The sequence below is a fragment of the Arvicola amphibius genome, chromosome 18, assembly GCF_903992535.2.
Source record: "Arvicola amphibius chromosome 18, mArvAmp1.2, whole genome shotgun sequence".
NCBI classification, from domain to species: domain Eukaryota; kingdom Metazoa; phylum Chordata; class Mammalia; order Rodentia; family Cricetidae; genus Arvicola; species Arvicola amphibius.
The window spans coordinates 12,516,627-12,537,005 of record NC_052064.1 but is presented as its reverse complement, the minus strand read 5'-3'; the positions used below and the strand labels follow the sequence as shown (position 1 = coordinate 12,537,005).

Here is a 20,379-nt window from a genome sequence, read left to right as displayed (position 1 = left end):
ACGCGTTTTCAAATCTTTAACCGCCGCGTCTCACACGGCGGAGCTTCAGCCCCTTCCTGCTGGGAGGCTCGGCGCCGGAACCGGCCCCTCACGGCGGCGCCGCGGCCTAGGCCCGGAGACCCTGGAGCTTTGCGTTCGCGGCCGTCACCGGCGGCACCCGGTGCGGACCCAGCATGTAGGTGCCTGGTGGCTGCCATGAACCTGGAGACCATGAGGATCCACAGCAAGGCGCCTCTCCCGGGTACGGAGCCCCTCCCCCGCCGCGGTCCCTTTAATCCTTTCCTGCTCAGCCGGCTCCACGGTGGATTCCCGGGAGTCGCCCCCTGCGGGGGCCTCGGCCGCAGTGACACTTGTGGCTTCTCGGTGGCGCCCTGAAGGCGTTCGGTCTCCGTGAGGGGACAGCGCGGGCCGGGCCCCTCGTGCCCTCCCGGCCGCAGCTGCGACCCCGCATTCCCGGGGCTGCAAGCTTGAGACAATGCGCGGGTCCCTGACGGCAGAGGCGCCCGCTCCTGTTCGTTCTTTTCACTCATAATTAAAGCTCTCTGTGTGTGTGTGTGTGTGTGTGTGTGTGTGAGAGAGAGAGAGAGAGAGAGAGAGAGAGAGAGACGCCGTGTTTCAATTTTGCATTGTATCGATTAAGATAAAAATTCATGATAAAAAGTTTTCCTGAGAGAGATGCATACATGAGTGTCTGTTAACCAGGTAATAAGATGCAGGTTGCGTTTGAAAAGTTTATCGAAGTTGCTTGATCCTCATCTCCTTTTCTTTTAAAATAAGGGAGATGAATGGCAGTGTCCTTTGTGGGCCTAAGTTCCAAATATGTAAGCCAAGTGCATGAATTCGATCCTTTAGTTCTTTGTAATACTAGACAAAACCATGAAAGCGTAATCCGAGCGCTCAGTAACCCTTGAGAATTGGGTTCTTTATTTTCGATACTTTTTTTCTTCTTGCCCAGGTAAATAAGCTTTTAAATTTTGAAACACCTGTGTTCAGTTTTCACAGCACTGCTGACATGAAGAAATAGCATGAAGATGCACCCTGAGAAAGTAAGCCTTCCAGAAAGACTGTCGAGTTCCCTGCCTTCATACAGAAGCAGGAATCAATAGTGACTGCATCCTGTCGGTTCAGCTCTTGGTCTCCAGGATAGAATTTGTGGAAAGCATACCAAGGCAGTTGGCTTTCATCCTATGAAGCCATATTTAGGAACACATTTAGGTTCTAGTTACTTAAGTTGATATAACTAATTTTTCCTTTCTGTTAAGTTTTTGTCTGTATAAAGCATTACCTGATTCTTTTCTTAATCACAGGTGGCATCCAAGACAAAAATGAAAAGAACAGACCGTCCTTGAAATCCCTGAAAACTGATAATAGACTAGAAAAATCCAAATATAAGCCTCTCTGTGGAAAAATATTTTACCTTGACTTGCCTTCTCTCACCGTATGTGAAAAACTACAAAAAGACATAAAGGATCTTGGTGGGGTAAGTGAAAACTGCACACTCCCAAACAAGTAAAGTGTGTGTGTGTGTGTGTGTATTAGCACTTTATGAAATCATTAAAGAATTTCATTTTTTGGACTATTACAACCATTTAATCAATAGCAACCTAAAACCATGAATTGTTTATTAGTGAATCATTTAGGAACTGGGAGTATAGCCTGGTGGTTTAGCACCTACTGCACATGTGCAAGATTTTCTGTGCTCAAGTCCCAACACCACAGGACAAAGTAAACATTTTTTAGACTTTTGGAACCTGACAAATGTTCATATTTCTGTGATAACTGGTTAAGTATGAAAGAAAAAGAGGGCTTGGTCCTGGTGACCTGCCTTCCAAATATATCTATGACTTTTGTAATATTGTGTGTGTGTGTGTGTGTGTGAGAGAGAGAGAGAGAGAGAGAGAGAGAGAGAGAGAGAGAGAGAGAGAGAGAGAGAGAGAAGGGAGGGAGAGAACTCCTGCGTCAACAGAAACCCATCATTGGGGGAACAACAGCAGCTTTGGAGTTTTATTTAAACTGTCTTCCCTGTTACATACATTACTTAGATGATCAGAAATCTAAAGACAGAAATCTAAAAGATTTCGTAGGTGTAATATTGATATTACCTAAATACTAGCAGATGAGCTTATTATGATTTTTACTGCTCCAAAAGTTTCTCCTGGCTTGGAATTTTGAGAGTATGAAAGTTTGCCTGTTTCCAGTCTGGAATTCAAAAGAGTAGTTCACAGATTTCTTAGAATTTTTGATAGTGTCATGTTTTACTTACCTGCCCTTGAAATTTTTCTACTTTTCTTTGCGGGGGAGAAATAGAATTTTACTTTGAATATGAAAAAAAAATTTCATATTCATTTTTTGAATGAATTTTATTTTTGCTTTCTTGTCAATTACATTCATATACAAATTGCAGCATAATCGGTTACCCCCGATTACCTTCATTGTCCTTCCACTCTTGCTCTCCAACTCCCCTGAACACCCCACTTTTCTACTATTTGTTTTGTTGACTCATATCACAGATTTATGGTAGCGTTTATCATCATGACCCGTATGGCTGCACGTCTAGAGGTCTTGGTTGATAGACATGCCACCATTGCCTGGTCTGTCAAAGGTGTGGTATATGTACTTAGTACCTTAGGTTTGTGTACGCATATCTGTTTTTAAACTTAAGTGCTGTCTGGTAATCTCATTCCCAGAGTAACGTGGTACACCACCATTCTTTTAACTATTGGTGGCTAACTTCGTAACTTTCTCGGATATGTTGCCCAGTCTTTAACTTTAGGTCTAAATCACTGACACACCGAAAGGTTTGTGTTTTTAGCAGTAGATGGCTTTAGACAATGGTATATCCATAAGCCTAGTGTGGGAAACATTTAAAAAAGAAGCTGACCACTGCTCCTTTCTCCCTTATTCTCACAGTGCTTCCTAAGCTATGTTCAAGAAACAAATTTTGAATTGCTTCTGCAATAGATAGTAGTTAAGGAAGGTTTTGAATTTTTGTGTATCAGATTTTACTGTCATGGTTTCAAGTATCTCAGTGTACATAATTAAAAGTGTAAGATTTATACTTCTGGGGCAACGGAGTTACCATGATCACAAAGGTGATTTTCTCAAGGTGAGGCTTCTCCATGGCACTCCAGATGTATCGACCCATGTGATTTCCTCAAATGCCAAAAACTACTGCAAATTTGTGCTATTGGAGATCACAGCTGTACTCTCCCCCTAGGGAGAAAAGTGCTGGGCCAGTGAGGTGGCTTGCAAGCAAAGGGCATTTGCTGCCTGACCTAGTAACCCAAGTGGGATCTTAGGGACCCATATGGTAAAAAGAGAGAGGCAACTTCCACACTTTACTAACTCTTTTATTGGGAAGAAGTACTTAGTTGTGGTCTTTAGCATTTCTTTCCTATAATTCAGTGATATTGATTCAATTCCTAGATCTAAACTAATTTTGTCAAATAAAAGGTTATGTTTTTCCCCAATTTTTAGTTTAATATAACCCTTCTGTCCTTTTTATTACCTACTTTTGCACCCCAAAAGTGGCACCGTTTAATTGACTAGTTCTGTTTTTTTCTGGTCTTAATAAAAAACATGTTAATATCCTATTGATTTGCACATAACTGTATAGCAGTCAATTTTCACACATAGCAAACTGTTTTATAGTGTTAAGTAGCTAAATCAAAGCCACGTAAGGACATAGAGCCAGGTTTGTTAGTGAGACCAATTTAAAGAAAAAGAACAAATGATAGGCCTATTTCTAAACAGTTTAGACTAGAATAAAACATTTGGAGAAAGAAGTTGGATTCATGAATCTGGGAGAGTGGGACCTAAAAATGAGGTGAACTGAAGTTTCATGAAGTAGCCAACTCTAGAGCTTCAGGCAATTTATACTCTGAAGATTAAGTGAAAGAGACTATTATTGGCTCAGGATACCCCAAGACCAAGTTCTCAGCACAAAGATTTATTTGCCCCAGAAAGACAAAGGGCAGGGAATTAGAGGCAAAGACAAGAGATAGAAGACAAAGGAGAAGGGGAAGGGGTATTTGTGGGAGTAGAGGGGATGATAAAGGACTATCTTTAGAGGAGAAAGACGTGGCCCATAGGAAAATAGAAGTACAAGGGAAACCCTGTGTTAGGGTGGGCATTTTAATTAGGGTAACCAAAGGGGGCTTTTGATTGCTGGACTTAAGTACTTGGATAGCTGGACCTTGGTATAAGCCTTAGGAGGAGGAAGTAGCCAAATGGAAGTAGACCTTGATGGTAGCTTTAGGAATGTAATTTAATGGTTTAGCAAAGCAGAGGGAATACAGAAGGGCAAAGCCTGCCAGAGTCATTCTTGCCATGCTTGGGCTGGCCAGAGTTCCTTCATTAATAAAAATCACAAGGACATGCCAAACATGACAAAAACTAAAACAATGAACCAGCCTCTGTACCCCCTCAGGACTCAGAATAGGATGTCTATGGCAGGCAAGGATCTGAGGGTTAAAAAAAAATACCTCAAGTGCATTACCTTTGCATGTTGTGTGTTTTGTGTGTGGAGGGAGTGAAGTGCGGGCACGGAGCAGAAGAAGAGGAGCTAGGAGAAGAGTAAGGGCTGATCTCCGTGAGGTTTTTACAGACATAGTTAGAAAATTCCATAGGCGAAGACAATGATAATACGCATATCAAAATCAAATAAAGGGCAGGTAGAAACTGACAAAGCAGTAATACTCCAGTACAGGTGACCCTACCCAGGAAAGAGCCAGCATTCAAGGGGAAATACCTGACATCGGAAACCATTAGATACTAAGCATCCCTGAAACCTGAATTCACTCATTCTCCTCATACAATCTCTTTTGTGATAATCAGCTTTGGGGACACCCAGGTTTGTTTGTTAGCGAAGGTGGAGCATGCTTCCTTCCTGCTTAGTGCTTGTCTTCTATAGACATTTATATGTGGTCTGTTAGCAGGTAATTTTGAGGGATTGACTCTGTAAATTTGACTGTTAGAACAAAGACTGAATGTTTTCGCTCTAAGGCCTCCTGGTGTGGGGGAATGGAGCAAGGTTATTCCACTGCCCTGCTGAGGTGTTCTGGGACTGAATCCCATTTTGAAGGGAAGAATCATAGCTTCGCAAGGTTTTTGCAGATGTGACAGTGACTTTCCCAAAAGACAAGTGTTCCCACAGCTCTGCAAAACGGGTACCTCATAAGTTGTACACTGTGGGTCTGTCTATGAATCTGCCAGCTGTACATTTACTGTATAGTCTTTGGGTTCCAACATCTACCCTGCTTTTGTTTAGTAAATACAGCTTGCATGTATCTCTGTTCAACGAATAGTATATTTTTTGCAGACATCAGTAGTTTATTGTTTTAGTCTAAACACATTCAAAATGGAAACTCAGAAAGAATATTACCATCAAAATAAAATAAAATCAGCAAGTAACAGTAATGGTAGATGAGTAATGTTTTAGTTTGTCACTGAAAGGGGGACAAAATGTTGAAAGTCCACAGTTCTGCAGGTGAAGTCACCATGTAAACTTCTCTGTGTGATGTGTTCATGTCTCATCTGTGGTATGTAAAGGCTAGATGAAGCTGAATGGCTCTGAGCTCCACTTCTCTCTCTATTAACCTTAACATCTCTTGTCTCTTAGTGGTGTAACAGTTTCTATGGGTTACAGGGCAATATCCTGGATTGGAAATATATATGCTTGTGTCCATGTGTATGTGTGTGTAAATAGTTATACACACATACAACAGGAAGAGGGAAATAAGAACAAAAGAAAAATACACTTTGGGGAAAAACCACTGACAATAAAGCCACTTATTTCAAAGTATTTTGAATAAAAGCTTCAAAACTCCGAAGTATTTTTTTAATATAAACTTCAAGTACTATACTTTATAAAGTCTAAAACTATTTCAAACAAACAAAAACCTTAGCCTTCCAAAATTAAAACTACAAAAGTTTGTGTCTACAAAATATATACAATAGTGCAAGACGTTTCCTCAAACATGAAAGACCTCATTTAAAGCGGAAAGAGGCAATAAATTTTACCCATATTGCCCAGCTGACAAAAACAAAATAGTTTACTAGCTAGCAAACAGTCACATAGTTCAGAAACAGCTGGCTACCACGTCAAGTGTGTGTTTTGTTTTCACTAAGGTAGGATGGAGACGTCTTCCATGTTAATTACAAGCAGCTTCGAGTGGTCACACTTGTTTACTCCGCTTCTTGCTTGAAACGTCAGAAATGTGATACACACTTATTCCAACCATAATACTGGATAATCTTTGTCATTCTTGTGGTTTACTGGAACCTGCTATAAAGACAGACAGTAAATCGAGCATTTAGAAACATTGCTCGCAGAATATTTAAAGAATCATGTAAAAATAAAAGGCTGTTGTCCCAGACTTAAATTTAGGAGCCATTCGGGTACTGGCATCAGTTTAAGAACTGTACAATTCTCTGAATGACAATGAATGACAATTCTCTGCCCAAAATCTTAGGACCTGCCATTTTTGGGAATCTGACTGCTTTTAAAATGTACATCAAGTTTGACTTTTCCAAACATTAAGTGATAACATTTTATAGTTCAAATTTGAGCTAAAAATCAATAAGATTTACTCAGCTGACTTCCTCTCCCTTCAAACACATGAGACTCCCTCCCACATAGAACATAGAAGATGTTAACTGAAGAAAAGATAAAAGCATCCATTGTACTGATTTTAGAGATGCTACAATTTTTTTTTTCAAGACAGGGTTTCCCTGTAGTTTCTAGAGTCTGTCCTGGAACTAGCTCTTGTAGACCAGGCTGGCCTCAAACTCAAAGATCCGCCTGCCTCTGCCTCCCGAGTGCTGGGATTAAAGGCGTGCGCCACCACCGCCCGGCTAGAGATACTGCAATTTTTATACATCAATGATTTTCTTCAATGTTGGTTGGCTTTGCAGCACAGTGACTGATTAAACCACACTGCACAGAATCACAGCGAGACTGGGATGATGTGTTGTAGAAGGTACCATCATGTTATTACAGTACCAGAAATCAAATACAGGAAACAGTTTTCATTGTCCACAGCTTAAAGAAAAGAGGAGGAGGAGTTTGTTGAGCAGCAAACCATCCCTGTACTCAAGAGGACAAGTCGAAAACTTTTATGCTATAAGAGCCGCTAAATCTGACCTAGTATTTGAGATCACAGCATTTGAAGTTCTCGTTTTTGTTAATTCATTTATAACTAAATGTTTTCCTTCTGGAATATTTTCAGTCTTGTTAAGGTTGGTGAATGCACATGCTGGCCACAGCAAGCAGATAAAATGCCCTCATCATTTTACAAACTATTCTCTACTGAAAAAGAAGTTGAAAGATATTTTTCCCTGTTCTCTCTTGGTGCAGATGTCAATGTTAATGACTTCAGAATACCCGATAGTGCATTTTGATGAGTACATAACAAGTTACTGTTGGTTTGTGTTGGGGGAAAGCCAAGAAAAAAAAGCAAGATTCTCCAGTTGCACAAATTGCGTTATTTGTGTTTCTAGCATCAATAGCAGAAACAGTTAACACTTAAACAAAATGTGCAGCAGAGGATTTTTTTTAAAAAACTCAAATGACCTGAATTTAATAGGCATGTCCTTTAAAGTTTATTGTTATAGAGAGTTTAAGATATGGTGATTTCTCAGTCCTTAATTCTTCAAGTCTAGATTTATGAATTAATAATATGAGTCCTGTTGTAAAATTGGGGGAATAATGTCCATTTAAATTTAACTAATAACCAAAAGATGCTTTTTACATCAAAGAAATGATCAAAAAGTCTGTGTCACATTTCAGAAGCCAAAAACTTAAGAATGCAAACACGATGAGATAGGTACCACTACCAAAACTTTGCCAACAGTGGAACTTCAACAAAGTTGTCCTGTGAAGCAGCCTTCCATTTGCCCAGTTGCTCTCCAGAACCAAGTTTCTGTGCCCTGCCACCTCGTGGGGGTCGTCGTCTTCCACCACGATCACGCGCCATCCACCACTCACAACTCAGTTTAATTCTTCCCGAGTGATGAGTGGTCTTTAATAACATTGACTTTGGTACATGTGATACTACAAAGCATGTTGGGCATTTCCTTTTAACAATTTTATGCTTGTAGAATATTTTTTTCTATGTTTAAGCCTTAGAAAATGTTTTAAACTTAATGATATAGAATTGTCATCACCAGCTGGTAAGATTAAGTAAAATTTAAAATTCAGTAGTCTGGTTATAATAACTACATTTTGGGTGCTTAGTAGCCACTTTGTGCAATGTTTTTACATAATTCAGGAAAAGAACAGTTCACCTCTGTAGAAAACTTTGTTGGTATAACTCCAGCAAGTCACTTCAATTTTCATCTCCAAAATACATAGAGAAGTACCATGGAAGTATGTGGACTACATTATTAGGATAAAGTACTTAAGAACAGTATTTAGCACATGAGAACTACTGGCTTGAAAAAATACAGCTCGAAAAGCACCAATTTGTAAGATACAGATTGTATCAAATTGTAATTTGTGTAATTTTTAAATAGCTTTGGGGTTTTTATTAAAAGTACTTTGTTTTCTTCTAGCGAGTTGAGGAATTTCTCAGCAAAGATATCAGTTATCTTGTTTCAAATAAAAAGGAAGCAAAGTATGCACAAACATTGGGTCGAATTTCTCCAGTACCGAGTCCAGAATCTGCTTATACTGCAGAAACCACCTCACCTCATCCCAGCCACGATGGGAGTTCCTTTAAGTCTCCAGACAGAGTAAGTATGTTATACATGCTTAGAGACAAGATCTCACTGTGTAACTCTCTCAGGCTGGTCTGGGCTCTCTACATAGCCCAAACTAACCTCAAAATTGTCAGCCTTCCTGCTTCTACCTCTCTGGACTTTGAATAGCAGGCTTATAGCACATAGATGGAGCGGTTATAAAGCTGGAGCTCCACGGCTTCCTCACTGTGGTTAACGTTGGATGTCTTTTTCGTAATGATACAGTGTGCTCAGGTCGAACCCTGATTCCATACAAATATACATACATACACACTTTTACTTTAGAAAGTAGCTTTGTTTTTAGAATAATTTACAAAGAAAGTTAATAGCCAGTCACTCTTTTGAAGAAATTTGAAAGTAGAGAAAAACAAACTGACCAGTTCCAGTGTACTGCCTGTTTCACACTGTTTACAAGTTAGGCATAATTTTACACATCCAAGAGCTTGGTGAAAAATCAAAACAATATTTCGTGGCAAGTAGAAAATGTGTGTGTGATTACTGTATACATGTTAGGGTTGCTTTCATGCTTTAGGTAGAATTTTAGTCTGGGGCAAAGATCATGTGACATACAAGGCCTACAAAGGTATTCTGCTTGACCCTTGCATAAACTAAGTTATAAATCCATGCTAAAAAGTTACTGGCAGTACTCTCCTGTCAAGTCATTGCCATTAAGGTGGAAGACAAAGGAAGGAAAACTAATCGACTTAAATATTTAGAGAGTGAGAGATAAAGCAGTTAATGTATCTAAATTGTTAGATTGACATATAATTAAGTTGCTGTTTAAAACATACCTTCCTTATCTGTTGTAGCCATATGAAAAGCAGTTTAAATATAGAGCGAAAAGAGATCACTTGAGAAAAGGAGAAGGATGCAGGCTGATGCATAAAAATTGACCCTCTTGGATCTCATCAGTTTCATCTTTTGTTTTTGATGTTTTGTTGTTCTTTTCTCTGCTGGGGGAAAAAAGAGGGAAAAAAAATTTTTTTTTTTTTTTTTTTTTTTTTTTTTTTTTTTTTTTTTTTTTTCGAGACAGGGTTTCTCTGCAGCTTTTTAAGAGCCTGTCCTGGAACTAGCTCTTGTAGACCAGGCTGGCCTCGAACTCACAGAGAACCGCCTGCCTCTGCCTCCCGAGTGCTGGGATTAAAGGCGTGCGCCACCACCGCCCGGCGAAAAAATATTTTTTTTAAAACATCTGTCTGAAAAAAAAAATCTGTCTGGCCAAGAGAATAATGAAGTCACTTTTGACCATATATTTGCTGTGTTCTTAGCTGTTGAGACTTTATATTAACCAAATTTATCTACTTTATTGATTTCCCCTTTCTATCCCTTTCTCTGATAAAGTATTGTAGATCTTCATGCTTGCTTTGTCGGTCTTATAGGTGTGTCTGAGCCGAGGAAAGTTATTAGCTGAAAAAGCTGTCAAGGATCATGTGAGTATCAACTTGAAACTGACACTGTGCGGGCTGAGCTTATTTGGGACGGTGATGGTCTAGCACGCATGAGCTCCGTGGCTCTTCATAAGCCAGGCATAGCAGCATATTCCTATCCTCACAACATTAGGGAACTAGAGGATCAGAAGTTCAAGAACGCCTCAGATACTTAAGAAGTTCAAAGCCAGCCAGGACAGGAGACAAGAAGGGGAAAAACAAATCTGTACTAAACTAAACTCTCTTGCTTGTTTGGTTTTCTTATAGGTGTGTCTGATTTTTCTGAGACAGATTCTTATGTAGTTTAGGCTGGCCTCAAATTTGCTATAGAGCTTGACTTTCAAGTGCTAACATTATAGATATTATTTAAAATGTATCTGTGGGTAAGCTTGATGTTTCAGTGGAAAAACAGCTTACTGCCAAGATTAGTGGCCGTAGTTTGATACCTAGGACCCCAGTGGTGGCAGGAAAGAACTGACTCATACAAATTGTCCTCTGATTTCCAAGTGTGCGCTGATATGTGTGCGCACACACACATACACAAAGACATGAACATATGGAGGATAAGTAAATGTAATAAAAAGTATTTAACTTGGGGCTGGCAGTGAAGTTGGTAAAATGCCTGCCATGAAAGCATGAAGACCTAAATTTGGATGCCCGGAATCCATAAAAATTAAAAAGCCAGGCATGGCAGCAGATGCATTGAATCCCCAGCCTTGGAGTATTTTGGTGGGGGTGGAGCAAGTGAGTCCCTAAAGCTTATTGACTATCCATCCTAGCTGAATTAATGACTTTCAGGTTCAGCAAGTGACTGTTTAAAAGATTAAACGTGGAGAGTGATTGGAAAAAGACACCTAGCATTAACCTTGGCCTTTGCTTGCACTCAGGCATGTACATCCCACATACACGCAGAATTTATAATTAAAATTGCAGATATTCTGAAGATAGTCTTTAATTTTTAATGAGAAAAGCTTAAATTAAGGTATCGTCTCATTCTAGCTGAAGCAGAAGCTGCTTTCCCGGAGAAACACTCCCATCTTGTGGCCTTCAGAAATATTACTGAAAAACCAAAGTTTGCCTTAGACTACACAGTAATTGTTAAGCCAGGCATTATGGGTATACCTTTATTCCTAGCACTTTGAGAGGAAGAGGCAGGTGGAATTCTGATTTCCAGCCAAGCCAGGCCTACAAAGTGAGACTTTGTCTCAAACAACATAGGCATATTTTAATTGGGATTGATTTAAGAATGCCAAAATAGAAAACAAATCCTCATTACTTTAGTGATTCTTTGGTTTTCGAGACAGGGTTTCTCTGTAGCTTTGGAGCCTGTCCTGGAACTAGCTCTTGTAGACCAGGTTGGCCATGAACTCACAGATACCTGCCTGCCTCTGCCAAGTGCTGTGATTAAAGGCGTGAGCCACCACTGCCTGGCACTTTTGTAATTCTTGACTGACACTTATGCGTAAACTCTTCAGTGGCATTAACATTGGTATGTCTTTTTTACAATAATGATTTTTTAGATAAACTTGGGGTTTTTTCTTTTTTTACAGGATTTTATTCCTGCTAATAGTATACTATCAAATGCCTTATCATGGGGAGTAAAGATTCTTCATATTGATGGTAAGGATCTTTTTATATTTGTCTGTCCCTTGGTTCTTAATTTTACATAGTAAAAATTTTGACGTTAGGGGGACCTCCGATGGTAACCCTTAACCTAAGTTTACTACCACTTAAGATGTCATTGGAAATTTACTAGCCTTCAGTCCTTCTCTCAACAGACATTAGATACTACATTGACCAGAAGAAGAAAGAGTTGTGTGCTCTCAAGAAATCAAGTACTTCCGTGAGGGATGCGGTATGTTCTTTTCTTTGTTTTTAAAGTACTGTTAAAAGTAATAGCTTGTTTTTTAATGTATATATCTAATAAGTCAAAAAAGGATATTTGTCAGGATATTTTACGGGTAAGCCTATGTAAGTTTGTTTGTCGTTTGTCTTGAAGCTTGCATTCATGAAGTGAAAATTGTTTCTGGGTTAATGACGCACAGTTTTCTCATCCTTTTTTCATTCTTTTGTTGCTACTGTTTTTTTTTAAAGAGATACTTTTGTTTATTCTCCAGGAAAACATTCAAATTAACTTATTACATAAGAAAATCCAAATATACATTTCATTTGCTATAAATGGTAGTATATCAAAATCTTGTGCAGGCTAGCCGGTTAGTCTGAGTGTAACATATTTGCTGATGGCTTTATAAAAAGTGATGGAGCTAGAGTAGTTTGGTAATTTGGGCCAGTAGGCATCTTACACTTTCTACAACTCCAATAACACTAAGGACTTGTATCTTGTTGGTTTTGGTTTTCCTGTTTTGTTTTTTCCACCTCTTGCAATTGGAAATGGTTACTCGGATATCTTTGCGTTGACTGGCATTCCACTTTGTTGTTTGCATTCTGGTATTGAGTCCACCCAGTAAATTTTGTATCATGAGTACTGTACTTTTCAGTTGTATAGTTTCTGTTTGGCATGTGTGCATGTGTGTGCAAACATTTATGTATTGGGTAAGTTTTGACTAAGGTACTGCCAGTGTTGTGAAGATTCCATATCTATTACAATAGTTAGACAAAGCTGATTTTGTTTTTGCTGTTGCTATTTTTGTTATTGTTTTTCTCGAGACAGAGTCTCACTATATAGTTCTAACCGTCCTAGAAATCACTGTGTGGATCAGACTGGCCTCAGACTCACAAAGACCCACCTACCTTTGCCTCTCAAGTGCTGTGAAGGTGTGTGCCCCTGTGCCTGGCATTACTATTGTTTTAACAGATACAGCCATCCAGTTTTACACTGACACCCAAAGGGGATGTACCAGCTTGCACTCCCACCAGCAATGCAGGAATGTTCCCTTTACCCCACAACCTCTCCAGCATAAGTCGCCATCAGTGTTTTTGATCTTGATCATTCTTATAGGTGTAAAATGGAATCTCAGAGTTGTTTTTATTTACATTTCTCTGATGACTAAGGATGTTGAACATTTCCTTAAGTATCTTTCAGTCATTTTAGATTCCTCTGAGAGTTCTCTGTTTAGGTCTGTACTCCATTTTTTTAATTTGATTATTTGATCTTTTGATGACCAATTTCTTGAATTCTTTGTATATTTTAGAGATCAAACCTCTGTCTCATGTGTGGTTGGTGAAGATCTTTTCCCATTTTGTAGGCTGTCGTTTTGTCTTGTTGACTGTGTCCTTTGCTTTACAGAAGCTTTTCAGTTTCAGGGCGTCCCATTTATTAGTTGTTTCTCTCAGTGTCTGTGCTACTGGGGTTATATTTAGGAAGTGTTCTCCTGTGCCGATGCATTCAAGTGTATTTCCCACTTCCTCTTCTATAAGGTTCAGTGTGGCTGGCTTTATGTTGAGGTCTTTGATCCATTTGGACTTGAGTTTTGTGCATGGAAATAGATACGGGTCTATTTTCATTCTTCTACATGTTGATATCCAGTTATGCCAGCACCATTTGTTAAATATGCTTTTTTTTTCCCCATTTAATATTTTTACTTCTTTGTCAAAAATCAGGTGTTTGAAGGTGTGTGGATTAATATCCGGGTCTCTGATTCTGTTCCATTGGCCCTCCTGTCTGTTTTTATGCCAATACCAAGCTGTTTTGTACAGACTGTAGCTCTGTAGTAGTTTGAAGTTAGAGATTGTGATGCCTCCAGAAGTTCTTATATTGTACAGCATTGTTTTAGCTATCCAGGGTTGTTTTTGCTTTTTCATATGAAGCTGAGGTTGGTGAAGAATTTTGCTGGGATTTTGATAGGCATCACATTGAATCTGTAGATTGCTTTTGGTAAGAAGCCATTTTTACTATGTTATTTCTACCTACCCAAGAGCATGGGAGATCATTCCATTTTCTGGTGTCTTCTGCAGTTTCTTTCTCCAAAGATTTAAAAGTTCTTGTCATATATAAGTCTTCCACTTGTTTGGTTAGAGATACCACGAGATAGATATTTTATGCTATTTGTGGCTATTGTGAAGGGTGATACTTCATGATTTCTTTCTCAGCCCATTTATCATCTGTCTACAGGAGGGCTACTAATTTTTTTGTTTGTTTTTTGAGTTAATCTTGTATCCTGTTGCATTACTGAAAGTGTTTATGAGTTGTAGAAGTTCCTTGGTAGAATTTTTGGGGTCGCTTATGTAAACTATCATATCAGCAAACAGTGAGAATTTGACTTCTTCTCTTCCGATTTGTAGCCCCTTGATATCCTTTTGTTGTCTTATTGCTCTAGAGAGGACCTCAAAAACTATTTTGAATAGAAAAGGAAAGAGTGGACAACCTTGTCTTGTTCCTGATTTCAGTGGGATCACTAAGAGTTTTTCTCTATTTAGTTTGATGCTGGCTTGCTATATATTGCCTTCATTATGTTTAGGTATGTTCCTTGTATCCCTGCTCTCTCAAAGACCTTTATCATGAAGGGATGTTGTATTTTGTCGAAAGCTTTTTGGGCATCTAATGAGATGATCATGTGGTTTTTATTTTTCAGTTTGCTTATATGGTGGATTATGTTGACAGATTTTCGTATGTTGAACCATCCCTGCATCTCTGGGGTGAAGCTGACTTGATCATGGTGGACGATGGTTCTAATGTGTTCTTGGATTCGATTTGCCAGTGTTTTTCATTTAGTATTTTTGCATCAATGTTCATGAGTGAGATTGGTCTATAATTCTCTTAGTAATGTCTTTCTGTGGTTTGGGTATCAGGGTAATTGTAGCCTCATAAAAAGAGTTTGGCAGTGTTCTGTCTGTTTCTATTGTGTGGAATAATTTGAGGAGAAATCTTGTAGAATTCTGAGCTAAAACCATCTGGTCCTGGGCTTTATTGGTTGGGAGACTTTTGATGACTGTTTCTATTTCTTCAGCAGTTATAGGTCTGTTTAATTTGCTTATCTGGTCTTGATTTAATTTTGGTAAGTCATATTTATTCAGAAAGTTGTGCATTTCCTTCAAGTTTTCCAATTTTGTGGAGTACAGGTCTTTGAGAGATAACCTGATGATTCTCTGTATCTCCTCCATGTCTGTTGCCTATTTTGTTGATTTTCTCGAAGAACCAGCTCTTTGTCTCATAGATTCTTTGGATTGTTTTCTTTGTTTCTATTTTGTTGATTTTAGCTCTTACTTTGATTATTTCCTGCCATCTAGTTCTCTTAGGTGAGTTTGCTTCTTTTTGTTCTAAAGTTTTCAAATGTTCTTTTAATTCACTAGTATGGGATTTTTCCAGCTTTTTTATGTAGTGCTATGAACTTTCCTCTTGACACTGCTTTTATTGTGTCCCATAAATTTGGGTATGTTGTGTGGTTATAGCTTTTAATTTCTCCCTTTATTTCTTCCTTAACCAATTGATGATTCAGGTGAGCATTGTTTAATTTCCATGTGTTTGTGGAGTTTCTGGAATTAGTATTGCTGTTGACTTCTAGTTTTAAACCATGGTGATCTGATAAGGTACATAGGGTTATTCCAGTTTTTTTGTATTTGTTGAGGTTTGTTTTGCTACCGAGTATATGGTCAATTTTTGAGAAGGTTCCATCAGGTGCTTAGAAGAAGGTATATTCTTTTCTGTTGGATGGAATATTCTATAGATGTCTCTTAAGTCTATTTGAGTCATAACATTTGTTAGTTCTCTTATTTCTCTGTTCATTTTTTTGTCTGACTGACCTATCCAGTGGTGAGAGGGGAGTGTTGAAGTCTCCCATTATTAGTGTGTGGGGTTTAATGTATGATTTAAGCTTCAGAGTGTTTCTTTTACAAATGAGGGTACCCTTGTATTTGGGGGTATATATGTTCAGTATTGAAATTTTCTCTTGATGGATTTTTCCTGCGACTAATATGAAATGACCTTCTTTGTCTCTTTTGATTGATTTTAGTTTGAAGTCTATTTTGTTAGATATTAGGATAGCTACACCTGCTTGTTACTTAGGTCCATTTGATTGGAATATTTTTTTTCCAACCCTTTACTCTGATGTGATGTCTGTCTTTGAGGTTGAGGTGTGTTTCTTGTATGCAGAAAAAAGATGGATTCTGTTTTTGTGTCTAATCTGTTAGCCTGTGCCTTTTTATAGGTGAGTTGAGTCCATTTATATTAAGGGATATTAATGACCAGTGATTGCTATCTCCTCTTAATTTAGTTTTCGTTGTTGGTGATTTAATTTGTGTGTTTTTCCCTTCTTTGTAATTTGCTGCTATGAGACCATTAATTGTCTGTGTTTTTGTTAATGTCTACATAACACTTGACCATGACTTTCTAGCTTTCATTGTCTCCACTGAGAAGTCAGGTGTAATTCTGATAGGTCTACCTTTATATGTTACTTGGCCTTTTTCCTTTACAGCTCTTAATATTCTTTCTTTACTCTCTATGTTTAATGTTTTATTATGTGGCTAGGGAACTTTTTTTTTTTTTTTTTTTTTATCCAGTCTGGTGTTCTGTCAGCTTCTTGTATCTTCATAGGCATATCTTTCTTTAGGTTGGGAAGGTTTTCTTCAAATATATTTTCTGTGCTTTTGAGTTTAACTGCTCCTTCTTCTATACCTATTATTCCTAGATTTGGCCTTTTCATGGTGTCCCATATTTCATGGATATTTTGGGTTTTCTCATGATTTGTTTCTATAATTCCCTTGGCTTGTGTTTTCTTTATTGTCTCTTTTTCAGTTTTCAAGTCTTAAATAGTTTCTTTCATATGTTTGATTGCTTTTTTTGGTTTTTTTAAAAAGGATTTGCTGATGTCTTCCAATTTTTTGTCTTTCCCTTCATTTCTTTGAGGGAATTTCTCATTTTCTCTTTAAGAGTTTCAAACATTCTTCTGAAATTATTTTTTAGGTCATTTTCTTCTTCATCTGTATTTGGTTGTTCAAGTCTTGCTGTTGTAGGGTCTTTAGGCTTTACTGGTGTCGTGTTGCTCTTTGTGGTGTTGCGTGTGTTCTTACCTTTTCTACTCATCTTTTCCTCTAATAGGTATGATTGGGGCTATCTGTGATTCTGTTGATTAATCTTCTAGGTGGCCAGTGAATCCAAGATTCCGATGGTTGTTCCTCGTGGTACAGTCAGTGCCACGGTTCTAGTTACCCCGTTTGTCACTCCGTTTTCCTGGAGGTCGCTCGGAGATCGCTCAGTGCTCAGGAGCTTGTTCCATTCCCTTGGAGTTTTCTGTCTCTAGCTTAGGTTGTTGGCTCAGACCTGTTTCTGTAAATGTCCCTGGTCTGGATCCGTTCCTGCAGGCTAGAGTTGGTCCTGTAAAGGACTCTGGCTCCAGTCTACTTTCATGGATTCCCGGCTTAGGTGCACCCAGACCCGCAGAGGACCTGGCTCAGGCTTACTCCCTCAGAGGTCCCAGATCAATGCCTGGACCCACAGAGGTTTCTGGTTCCTGCCTATTTCCTTTTATGTCCCAGACCAACGCCCAGACCCACAGGGGTCCTGGCTTAGGTCTACTCCCTTGAAGGTCCCAGATTCACGTCTAGACCCTCAGCCATCTCTGACTCTGGCTCACTCGCTTAGCAGTTGCTTCCCTGTACCTGTTCCTGTGTAGTTTGCTGTCCAAGGTCTGCTCTGGCCCAGGTCGCTGGTTCAGTCCTGGTCCGCAAAAGTCTCTGGACTGAATCCGCTCCTGCTCCTATGGAGCTTGCTTTCTCAAGCCCACTCCAGCCTAGGTATCTGGTTCAGTCCAGAGTTAGTTTAATTTTTGAGTCATTCACTCAGACACTTTTATGACTGAAGGTCCACATTTGACACAATCTTCACAATCTGCTTTCTGCTTAAAAATTTTTATATGCCTACCTAGTTGCTTATTGAATGGTGTCCAGAGTTTTGTTATAGTCAGCGGATTATAAGTATTTGTTTCTCATAGCTCTAAACTGTACCCTTTTCTTCATATGTTGAAGGCTAAGACTTAATCTAGAATGCAAGGGCTGAAAATAGAGCTAGGACTGTGAGGCCCTGTGTTCAATACAAGCACCTCAGTAAAGAATGTCAAGTAGACTGAGTTCTGTATAATGATCAAGATCTGGTTCTCGAATAGTGTTCAGTGTATTTGACTCAACGGGTTTTAAGAAGCAAAATTTTCGCCCTGAAAAATAACTACCCACTTTGATACAGTATTTTTCCTATGGATTTTTTTCTCTTGACAGTACTGAACCATTGTCTGTGCAGTTTTTGCTGTACTTAAACCCAGTATTTTCACTGCATCTTTTCTCTTTTTTAAAGGGAAAAAAAGCTGGTACTGGAATACAAAAGGCAAGAAGTAAGTGTTCTGGTAAAAATGTTTAATTTTCTTTTAGACAGCAGAAAAAAAATTATATAAAGATTGACGCTTGGGATGCTTAATTCTGAAGTAGGGTCCTTATCCCAGATACATGAAGCCCTAGAGTCAATCTCCAGTATATCCAAATATACATACTTGCAAAGATTTTCTAAGATAGTCAATAGTCCTTTAAATGATTTATTTGAGGATTTCTTAGTAATTTTTAGAATACGGAACTCTACTACAGCCTGACACTTAACACTACCCTACTCTGTGTTAGTGGTTATTTTGGGTTTTGCTTTTGTATTTTAAGATACTTGTTTTATGATATGTGTGGGAAGGGGTTATGAGTACATTAGTACAAGTACCCAAAGAAGCCAGAAGAGGTTGTTGGATCCCTTGGAGCTGGAGTTATAGGCAGAGATGAGTCTCACCTGGCATATATGCAGGAAACTGGACTCCTCTGGTCCTCTATGAGACCATTATGTGATCTTCACTGCTGAAAACTCTCTCCAACCCCCAAATTAATATTTTCAAGAACATTTTTTAAAACTCAGTAGAGTTCCAGGAGAAACAATTATGAGCAGTTCCTGCCCAGCCTGGGCTGCAGTGGAGTTAGTGTCTTACAGACCCAAATTCTCAGAATATGATAAATCTGGTATATGGGGTGGTGGTATTGGAAAATATTGTTGCCTTAGGCCTACACCTTTCTACTCTATAGACAGAGTCTGCAAGTGTCTAATGGTTTTCTCTTCTTAAGCAGGGAGACTCAGAAAGCCTTTTTTAAAGGTTGAAGATGTAAACCGGTAAGTGTCAAAGCCCAGTGTGGGGAAGGAGAATTGGTATTACAGAGAAAATCTCATTAGACTTATTTCCATTAATATGTTTACTTCCCTTATATGATGATGATGTGTACCTAGAGCATTAATTCACTTGTGTTCAAATGAATTTAGTTTCATCCTTTGTAGATTCAGAGTATCTGCTCTAGACTAATCATAAAACCATCTCTTTTATTATTTTAGATAATCTCTCCGGCTAAATTCAGTATCATTAATTTGGACAATTATTAAAAATTTCCTCTATAATTGTGGGGGGATTTTTAATACTGCTTGGAAACATAAAACCTAAATATGATGTCTACAGTAATAGCTTCCCAAACTCTTACAGTTTCTGAAATGGTCTTAACGAAATCAACAAACAGAGCTAAGTTAGATTACTTTCTCTTGCTCTCTTACCTTTTTGGCCAAGTGTATCTAATTCTCTTAGGTGTTCACTGAGGTGACTAAAGAGTTGAAAGCTTCTTTTTAAAACTGTGTTATGGGGCTGGAGAGATGGCTCAGTGGTTAAGAATGGTAGCAGTTCTTTCAGGTAATGTGAGTTTAACTCTTGGCATGCTTGTTGAATGGTTCATAATCATCTGTAACTCCAGTGCTGAGGGATCTGATGCCCTGTTCTGGTGTTCTTGACACCCACATACATACACAAGTAAATAATATCTTTACGATACATAAAATTGTAAATGTGTTATTGTGAAGAAAAAGTACAATTTTTCTTCTAGGTTTGATGGTAACCTGACATGCCTCAGGCGGATCTCACTATAGTTTATTCTGATCAGCATAGCAAGATCCTGCCACAAAATTAAGTAATGGGTCAGATATCCTATAATCATAGACTGCACCAGAAGATTTAATAGTGTGGATAATTCTACCTTAGCATGTTGTCCTGAATTTTATCAAACAGTCTTAGGTCTGGAGAGATGACTCAGTGGTTAAGAGCACTCCCTGCTATTCCAGAGGACCAGGGTTTAATTCCCAGCACCCACAGGTCAGCTAACAATTGTCTGCAACTCCAGTCCTGGGGAGATGTGATGCATTTCGTTGGCCTACATGGACACTACATGCATATGATGCAGAGATGTACATTCAGGCAAGCAC

General features: G+C 38.7%; 1 protein-coding gene and 1 non-coding gene across 4 annotated transcripts in view; both read left to right on the top strand.

Annotated features, from left to right (window-relative positions):
* Positions 1-7: 7 nt before the first annotated feature.
* The window catches only part of Dbf4 (DBF4 zinc finger), a 30,785-nt gene continuing 10,413 nt past the window's right edge, over positions 8-20,379 (top strand). The window contains exons 1-8 of one of the 3 annotated variants that reach the window (XM_038315371.1): positions 8-241; positions 1,308-1,480; positions 8,554-8,733; positions 10,119-10,169; positions 11,717-11,786; positions 11,945-12,021; positions 18,409-18,445; positions 19,209-19,251. In XM_038315371.1, coding sequence (XP_038171299.1) covers positions 196-241; positions 1,308-1,480; positions 8,554-8,733; positions 10,119-10,169; positions 11,717-11,786; positions 11,945-12,021; positions 18,409-18,445; positions 19,209-19,251 — 677 coding nt within the window. In that variant the 5' untranslated portion in view covers positions 8-195. Of the gene's footprint in view, positions 242-1,307; positions 1,481-8,553; positions 8,734-10,118; positions 10,170-11,716; positions 11,787-11,944; positions 12,022-18,408; positions 18,446-19,205; positions 19,252-20,379 lie in introns of those variants that run through there. The other 2 variants (XM_038315370.1, XM_038315372.1) reach the window with 2 other exon arrangements.
* Positions 3,056-3,212, top strand: LOC119804095. Its single transcript, XR_005283787.1, has one exon. It is a non-coding gene; the product is annotated as a U1 spliceosomal RNA (small nuclear RNA).